The 9,216-nt window shown below is 31.3% G+C and overlaps 1 protein-coding gene across 4 annotated transcripts; it reads left to right on the top strand.

Moving 5' to 3' along the window:
• Nucleotides 1-4,148: 4,148 nt before the first annotated feature.
• On the top strand, nt 4,149-8,932 carry ccl33.3 (chemokine (C-C motif) ligand 33, duplicate 3). Of its 4 annotated transcripts, XM_051885062.1 has the most exons (4): nt 6,461-6,588; nt 6,731-7,040; nt 8,423-8,540; nt 8,691-8,928. In XM_051885062.1, exons 2-4 carry the CDS (start codon nt 6,971-6,973, stop codon nt 8,764-8,766), a joined length of 264 nt encoding a protein of 87 aa, XP_051741022.1. In that variant the 5' UTR covers nt 6,461-6,588; nt 6,731-6,970; the 3' UTR covers nt 8,767-8,928. The 4 variants fall into 4 exon arrangements, 3 of the variants coding, with proteins under 3 accessions (XP_051741021.1, XP_051741020.1, XP_051741022.1); XM_051885061.1 differs by lacking the exons at nt 6,461-6,588; nt 6,731-7,040; nt 8,423-8,540; nt 8,691-8,928 and adding exons at nt 4,149-4,404; nt 4,824-4,941; nt 5,087-5,337; XM_051885060.1 differs by lacking the exons at nt 6,461-6,588; nt 6,731-7,040; nt 8,423-8,540; nt 8,691-8,928 and adding exons at nt 4,158-4,404; nt 4,821-4,941; nt 5,087-5,337.
• The last annotated feature ends 284 nt before the right edge of the window (nt 8,933-9,216 follow it).

Below are 9,216 nucleotides of genomic sequence, written 5' to 3'. Positions count from 1 at the left end.
ACACTGCAGTAAGATAGATCGATTTTAGAATATCATATTAAATGCTGGATGACTTGTGTTGATAAATGGCATACAACTAATTTTAAAACGTATTGTATGATGGAGAAAATTCTGTATTACTGTTACTAAAAATAAAGCTGCATCTGATTATGCTTTGTTAGCTACTTGACAAAATAGTGTTTTTCTCTGAGGCATGGTAAAGTATGGTACTCGCAAAAAATCAAGAAAATTAGATTTAAACAATAAGACTAAACGTGTTGAGCTATATAACAATAATTAGTTTTCTGTCTATAAATATATCAAAACAGTTGTTCCCTTGTCTATTAAAACATGTAATATACTAAAGCGTCTTTGGTGTTTCCATTGTTTATACAAAATAAAACAGGAAACCGAGGGTATTGCGGGTATGACGCAATTGATAGGCGACTCCTCACACGTCCCGGAGCCTTGGTTAAAATTGCAATTTTCTCACGATTTACAAATATTTGCAAACATTTGGGATATTGTAAGTACTCAAGTGAACAAAATATATAACACTGGCCTAGTGGTTTTTGGATATTTTACTGCAAAATTCTTACATATTGCACCTTTAACCTGTTAATGTAAAGGCCTAAATAAATCCGTCATGAAAACAAGTTATGACAGCCACTGTGTAAATGATTATATTTCAACAACGAGTTGGAGAAACAGAAGTTAATGCATAAACTGCCCTATATGTAATTTACATGCTTACAATACATACATTTTTTTTATTATTATTTAAGTGGTGATGATTATGTCTAAAAATAAATAGCAACTGAATTTAATAATTTGGGCTCTGTTATTAATTGTGACCTTTATTATAGTAATGTGCAAGTAAGGGCTCCCTAATAGTTTATAGCATTAGCAGAGGTAGATTTTTTTTTTTTATCCTTAAGAAAATTTTAATTATAATTGAATAAATTTAAAGACAGAGACACAGTTGGTTCAGTAAAACATTGTTTAATAAAAATAAAAAAAAGAGAGAGAAAATTGTTTTGTTTTCTCTGAACCTGTACCGAACCGTGAATTCAAAACCTTATTTATGTATTTATTTATTTATTTGTTTGTTTGTTTGTTTGCAAGTTTGGTCCTGGTGGATCCAAAATGGTCAATATTCATGCAGTTTTATTCATATTTTATGTTAATCACTTGTGGCTTATGATTTATCAATATTACTTTTGATTTCATATATTCATGTACTCCTACTCCATATATTAATCCTCATCATATTTTCAAGTACTTACTCTTTATTGTACTCCTTTATGGATATTATTATTTTATATTTAAGAGTATGTATGCTTGTTATATTCAATTATTCTTCAAAGTGTTCCAAGGTGACAGGTCACGTTGACACGTTTGTGCTTAGATATTGGATGCCTGCCAAGTACTGCAGAAGCGATGTTTTCGGAATTAGTTGCTTATTTGATCTTGAACTTTTATATCAAAATATGTCCGATAATGTAAGATCTGCAAAATTCCCTTAAGGGGGTCAAAACAACCCCTATATCTCTTTTTGACACTTGACCAGTCTATGACATAATAGGTAAATCCATTTGACATTTTCTGATTAGACCAAAACATAAGTTTGAGTGGGATGTAAGTTTTCCTATGCTTATGGTATAAAATGGACTGAGTCGTTGATAGTTTAGCTTTTCCTTTGCTTTTCCTTTGCTTTTCTTTGCTCTTCTGCTTCTTCTCTTTTATCTCTCATTTCATTCTGCAAATGTCTTAATTTTGTCTCTTCCAACGCTCTGGATTCTACAATACTCTAGATTTTATTATTAACTATTAATTACTTAATGAATTTGTTTGTCTATATAATTTAATTAATACATTTGTTATTCCTTATTTAAATTTGATCTCTGACATAATCATTGCTGGACTGCCTGGATCTCATTTTCTCAAGTTTTTGCATCAGTCCTCTATATAGTTAATGAAGAGAGTGCAAACTTTAACAGCAAAATCGCTGAGCAATAAATAGCCACCGCAGAACGTTTGTGAAATGTAGGTGAGAGTTTCAGAAGGATATGTTTCTCAGAAAACAGATGGTAAGTGTCTGTTCCACTGAACTAAAGGTTCCGTTCTGCTCCTGTGGTGAAAACTGATTAAACTAGGCTAATTCTAATTTGAAGGGGAAAACATCTAATATTTACAATGTAATATGAATTTAGATTAAGTGGATTAAAGCCTTTATACTGTGGTTGTATGCAGTAACATTAATAGAGCATTGCATTAAATGCTTAAAGCTGAAAAACCTGGAAGAACAATATACAAAGACAGTTAAGTCTCTTAACAAATGCCTGTGTGACTAACAAGGGTTTGGTAGCTAACAGTACATTGATTACTAACCTCTTACACACGTTGTATGTGTAAGCATACTTAGCAAAGCTCATTCTGATTCAGATTCTTCAAAGACAAAATGAGTCATGCTTTACACTTACAAAGCATGTCAGTGTTTTTCATGACACTTTAAAAAATTAAATATGTCACTGTTGGTAGTTCCTCAGAAGTTTTGATGTTCTGCTGAATCAGTCATGGATAGATTAATAATACCTTAGCAGGTCTACATGATATTATAATTAATTATCAAACATTTCCAGATGTATTGTTTTATATGTCAGGATAATCACGAATACTGTTGAAAATGTATAGATATGTACCGTTTGTGAGGTAAAGATGATTATATGATTGATATACATTTTAATACATTTACACATCCTAGTACAATATTTGCATATATGCCATTTGTTGCACATGAAAATGAGGGTACATATCGTAAAAAAAAACCCACAGGCTGAAAGTACAGAACTAGATCATTATCAGGCTGTGCAGAGGCTTGCTGAGATGCATCACTTTTTCTTACAACTTAACACGACTGTGCATGGTCTTAAGAGAATGACCATGTATGTAAAGAGTGTCACTATTATAAACAGATCACGATTTTCTTAAAAGAAAGTTGAAAGTTCATATGGATGGCATGAAATGCTAAGCACTGAAAACATCTTAGTGGAATAAAGATTAATCACCAGATTAATGTCAGACAGAACGTAGATGTCACAGTTTGATAATGGGAAGGGGGAAGGGGGAAGGGGGAGGGGGTGGTTTTGATTTTTTTTTCCACAAGCGCAATAAATAAATCATTACAAAAACGCATAAGATAAAACTTGTGTGGGATCTTGATAAAAAATTAAAAAAAAAAAAAATTAAATGTGATATTTAAATAATCTGATAATCATCTAAATAAGCAAATTTTTTCATATAGAAAATAAATCTTACATTTATTTAAAATTATTAGTAGTATAGCATAATAATTATAATAATGTTTAAATAAAGTTTAAAATAAAATCATAATTGTTTTTTATTAGAAATTATTAGCAACATGGCAAATAGCATATGATTAAATAATATATATCATATTTATATATAAATAATTATAGTTACATACATGACTAAGTATATTCATATTTGCCCTGAAAATCCATAATTCCATGAAAAATTGATGCATATTCATATTTGCACTGTAAAAATTCCACCTATTTCAACTTAAAAACTTAAAAAGTGCAGTTCTACCTTAATTTTTTAAGTTGAATCAGCAAGTCATTTCAACTTAAATTATATTAAGCTGACTTAAAAATTTGAATCTCGTATAACTTATACATTTTTTTGAATTTTTAAAAATTATTTTGATGAGTTAAAGTAATGAGAAAACATTAGTTGGTGTGAATTAAATATTGCTCTGTTAAGTGTTCTTTTTGTTAATGAAAGTTATTATACACAAAGTATTATTTATTTCAACACGTTTCTTTATAGTTTAATATTTGCATATTGAAAATAAATGCAGTGGGCATGTACTTTTTTCCATTTTCCAAATGCTGACAGGTGGAAAAAGTCAGATCATGAATTTACCACATGGAATAGATGAGTCTTTAGGCATTTTGGACATACAAGAGTAATGCAGAAATGTTTTTACCAGAATGTTAAAACATACATAAATGATATAAGTATGGCACTTTCTGGTATGGGCATCAGCAAGAAACTGTACTGTCTGAAGATGTGTATCATTGCTGTAAACTTTATCACCTCGCAATCTCTTGCAAAAAGCAGAAAGCAGAAAGCCAATATAGCAAATGTGATTATCCGTGTAGGCATTGAAGAAGAGGTGGGGGCTGCAGTACATGTCCTTATCTAACCGCAGATCTGAGTTTCTATCTTGCATCACGTCCGAAAGCGCTTAAAAACGTGAAGCAGGCACGGGTTGTCTCAGACATCTACAGCAATTATCAAGTTTCCAGATCAACTTCAGATCAGAAATCATGAGGGCATCTTCTTTGTGTATGGTGTTCGGGCTGGTCCTGCTGATGGCCTGGACTTCTGAGGCTCAACGTAAGTACTCTTGAAGTGTAGTTTTGCTCTTGACTAAATTATGTATATGGACATATATGCCATAATAATTTAATTGCACATAAAAAGTTAGTGATATTTCGCTCTTTAAGAAATTTATCAAATTAGAAACAAAAGAATTTTACAGTCTTTGCAAGTTCCTCAATGAACTTTGTATTCTCAAGTTTCAAACAAAACATAATATGACATATGATGCGTGAAAGAAACCCAGAAACCAATATGGTGATCTGATGATTCTGCAAATTATCATCAAGAACTACAAAGGACCTTTAGAAGGACATATATAAACACATTAATATTTAATGTATTTTGAAGAGGTTTGAATATGGTCCAATTCTCTCTCTCTCTATGTGTGTGTGTATATAATATATATATATATACACATTTTATCTCACCAACAGTTGCAGCTGGTGTAATTCCTGAGATGTGTTGCTTCGATTTTATTGGATTCCAAATTCCAGACAGTAAAGTTGTGAAAGCTGTGAGGACACATTCAAGTTGTCCTGCCGCAGGCGTTGTGTAAGTATATTTAACTCTAAAATATAGACTATAATTTAAAAAAATTGTCATATTCTCATTTTAAATTGTAGACAAATGATAAAAATGATTTTGCATATGCTAGCAATAACAAAAAATGTGAATGTGAACTTTTTTCCCCCCTCAGGGTTACGACACAAAAAAATCACAAATTCTGTGTGAAACCAGACGAGGCTTGGATAAAGAAGCTGCTTGAGAAATGAAAACGCAACACCTGTTCACAAAATAATACTGTTATTGCTTTACACAGCTGCCTTTTCTTATTAAATATTTTTTTGCATCTCCTTATCAATACTGCAAGATGCTAAATGTTAATTAAACCTGTTGTCATTTCATGCTCAATCTATGCAAATTAATAATAAAAGCTTTTTCAGATTACCTGGTGTCAGACTCACGTCAATGTGTGCATAAAAAATGAGCAAAAATACTGAAAGACAGTATGACTCTCATCAGCATAACATCTCATGTTTAATAATGTAGATAGGCAGAAAGAATAACAGAAGATAACATGGAGAAAAAATGGAAGTTAATGGCCTACATATACAAATAAAGAAACATGTTTGCATAAATACAAAGCTGAAAAAGTTAGAGTTTGTGCTTATATAAGGTATATAGATACTCTTTGTTGCTCTTTGTATAAAATATTTTTAAAATATAATTAACTAATCTAGGATGAGCCCCATCAGCTAAAAGTCCAGGTCTAAACCATTAAAATGAAACAAACTGGTTTCAGGTCAGCTTAGGAATAGATTTAAACATCATTGTAATGCTTTTTGTATTAAAACAACAAACATTCAACCAGAATATTCATGTGAGGTTGTCAGTCCAGGAAACTAGTAGAGGTGGGATTTAAACATATCAGTGTTTATCAAACCTCAGATCTGAATTTCTGTAACATCAGAAAGCATTTAAAAGAAAGTAAATGTGACTCACTCAGACATCTCCAAAAACTCATTGTCAAACCCTGCAGATCATCTTCAGATCAGAAACATGTGGACATCTTGTGTTTATCTGGGGATCTGGATGGTCCTGCTGATGGCCTGGACTTTCTGAGGCTCAAAGTAGGTTCTCTTGGAGTCTAGATGATTTATTTATTGATTTATTAAGGTGTACAAAACGTAACACAAGGATACAGTTGTTCTGCAGAGAAATCACTCATAGTTAGTGTAAAATCTGCTGTTTTCTGAAGATCAGTGTTGTTGTTGTTTTTTTATCTCACCAACAGCTCAAGCTTCTCTAATCTCTGAAAGGTGGTTTGAGTTTCAAAGACTTGCAAATTCCACACAACATTATTTTTAACACATTTTGTCAGAGTAATTTAAACAAACTTGTGTCAAATGTCAACTTTTTTTCTCTTCAGTGTTTTAACAGATGCAGCTTGGGAAAATAGAGAAACGTGAGTTTTGTCATTGCAAATTGAAACATTTGTATCCAAAACTGTTTATTGTTCAGAACCATCTCCTTTTTAAGTAAATGCATTTTTGTTCTGTCTCATTAACAGGGGTGGTGTGACAGTCCAAAATGTATCCTGGCAATCCACCCCTCCAGGCCTTTGCCTAAGCCCATGCCAGCAAATGATTCCCAAAGCCGACCCTGCTGAAGAGAACAGATCCAACCCCCGACACAGTGGTGATAAACTCATTAAAATTTTACATTTTAATAATATTTCAAAATATATTACTGTTTTTTTCTGTCATTTTAATTAAATAAATGCAGACTTAAAAAAACTCACGACCCCAAACTGACCCCCGTCCTCTGTTTTCCTATACAGGATATCACCCTTTGACTATTGTTAGTTTGTTGAAAGTCACGTATACAGGAGCAAGTCTTGTCACCTAAACAATTACTGGAAATAGGCTCTCACAACTTGAGACAAAAACATGGTGACAGAGAGCCAAAAAATATTTTACACATCACATTCGAAAGCGCTTAAAAGTGTGAAGCAGGCACGGGTTGTCTCAGACATCTACAACAACTATCAAGCTTCCAGATCAACTTCAGATCAGAAATCATGAGGGCATCTTCTTTGTGTCTGGTGTTCGGGCTGGTCCTGCTGATGGCCTGGACTTCTGAGGCAGAATGTAAGTTCTCTTGAAGTGTAGTTTTGCTCTTGACTAAATTATTATGTGTATGGACATATATGCCATAATAATTTAATTGCAAATAAATGTAAAGCGATATTTCACACTTAAAAATTGATTAAATTAGAAACAAAAGAATTTTAGTCTTTGCAAGTTCCTCAGTGAACTTTGTATTCTCAAGTTTCAAACAAAACATAATATGACATATGATGTGTGAAAGAAACCCAGAAACCAATATGCTGTAATAACTACAAAGGACCTTTATTTTGAAGGACGTATATCAACACATTAATATTGAAAGTATTTTGAACAGGTTTATATATATATATATATATATACACACACTACCGTTCAAAAGTTTGGGATCGGTAAGATTTTTAATGTTTTTAAAATAAGCTTTGTCTGCTCACCAAGACTGCATTTATTTAATTAAAAATACAGGAAAAACAATATTGTGAAATATTATTACAATTTAAAATAACTTTTTCTATTTGAAAATATTTTAAAATGTAATTTATTCCTGTGATGCAAAGCTGAATTTTCAGCATCATTACTCCAGTCTTCAGTGTCACATGATCCTTCAGAAATCATTCTAATCATTCATCTGCTGATTTGCTGCTCAAGAAACATTTATTGTGTACAATTGTACAAAATATTTCTGTACAATATTTTTTTTCAGGATTCTTTGATGAATAGAAAGTTCAAAAGAACAGCGTTTATTTGAAATATAATCTTTTGTAACATTATAAATGTCTTTACTGTCACTTTTGATTGATTTAATGCATCCTTGCTGAATAAAAGTATTAATTTCTTTAATTTCTTTGAAAAAAAAAAAAAAAAAAAAAAGAATTATATATATATATATATATATATATATATATATAAATTCTTACTGACCCCAAACTTTTGAACGGTAGTGTATAATGTTACAAAAGCATTGTATTTCAGATAAATGCTGTTCTTTCAACTTTCTATTCATCAAGGAATCCTGAAAAAAAGTACACAACTGTTTTCAACACTGATAATAATCATAAATGTTTCTTGAGCAGCAAATCAGCATATTAGAATGATTTCTGAAGGATCATGTGACACTGAAGACTGGAGTAATGATGCTGAAAATTCAACTTTGATCACAGGAATAAATTACATTTTAAAATATATTAAAATAGAAAAAGTTATTTTAAATTGTAATAATATTTCACAATATTGTTTTTACTGTATTTTTTTTTTTTAATTAAATAAATGCAGTCTTGGTGAGCAGACGAAATTTCTTTTAAAAACATTAAAAATCTTACCGATCCCAAACTTTTGAACAGTAGTGTGTGTGTGTGTGTGTATATATATATATATATATAAAGATATACATTTTATCTCACCAACAGTTGAAGCTGGTGTAGTTCCTCAGACGTGTTGCTTCGATTTTATCGGATTCCAAATTCCAGACAGTAAAGTTGTGAGAGCTGAGAGGACACATTCACGTTGTCCTATCGCAGGCGTTATGTAGGTATATTTAACTCTAAAATATAGGCTATAATTTAAAAAAATAAAAAAATATGCTCATTTTAAATTGTAGACAAATGATACAAATGGTTTTGCGTATGCTAGCAATAACAAAAAAAAATGTGATTGTGAACTTTTTTCCCCCCTCAGGGTTACGACACAAAAAAATCACAAATTCTGTGTGAAACCAGACGAGGCTTGGATAAAGAAGCTGCTTGAGAAATGAAAACGCAACACCTGTTCACAAAATAATACTGTTATTGCTTTACACAACTGCCTTTTCTTATTAAATGTATTTTTTTGCATCTCCTTATCAATACTGCAAGATGCTGAATGTTAAACCTGTTGTCATTTCACGCTCAATCTATGAATAATAAAAAGCACAGAGATTACCTGGTGTCAGACTCACGTCAATGTGTGCATAAAAAATGAGCATAAATAGTGAAAAAGACAGTATGACTCTCATCAGCATAACATCTCATGTTTAATAATGTAGATAGGCAGAAAGAATAACAGAAGATAATATGGAGAAAAAAATGGAAATGAACGGCCTAAATATACAAATAAAGAAACACGTTTGCATAAATATAAAGCTGAAAAAGTTAGAGTTTGTGATTATATATAGGTATTTTTGTTGCTCTTTTTATAAAATAAGATATTTTAAATATAATGAACT

The sequence above is a fragment of the Ctenopharyngodon idella genome, chromosome 24 (assembly GCF_019924925.1).
Source record: "Ctenopharyngodon idella isolate HZGC_01 chromosome 24, HZGC01, whole genome shotgun sequence".
In the NCBI taxonomy this organism is placed as follows: Eukaryota; Metazoa; Chordata; class Actinopteri; order Cypriniformes; family Xenocyprididae; genus Ctenopharyngodon; species Ctenopharyngodon idella.
This window is presented reverse-complemented; position numbering and strand designations above follow the sequence as displayed.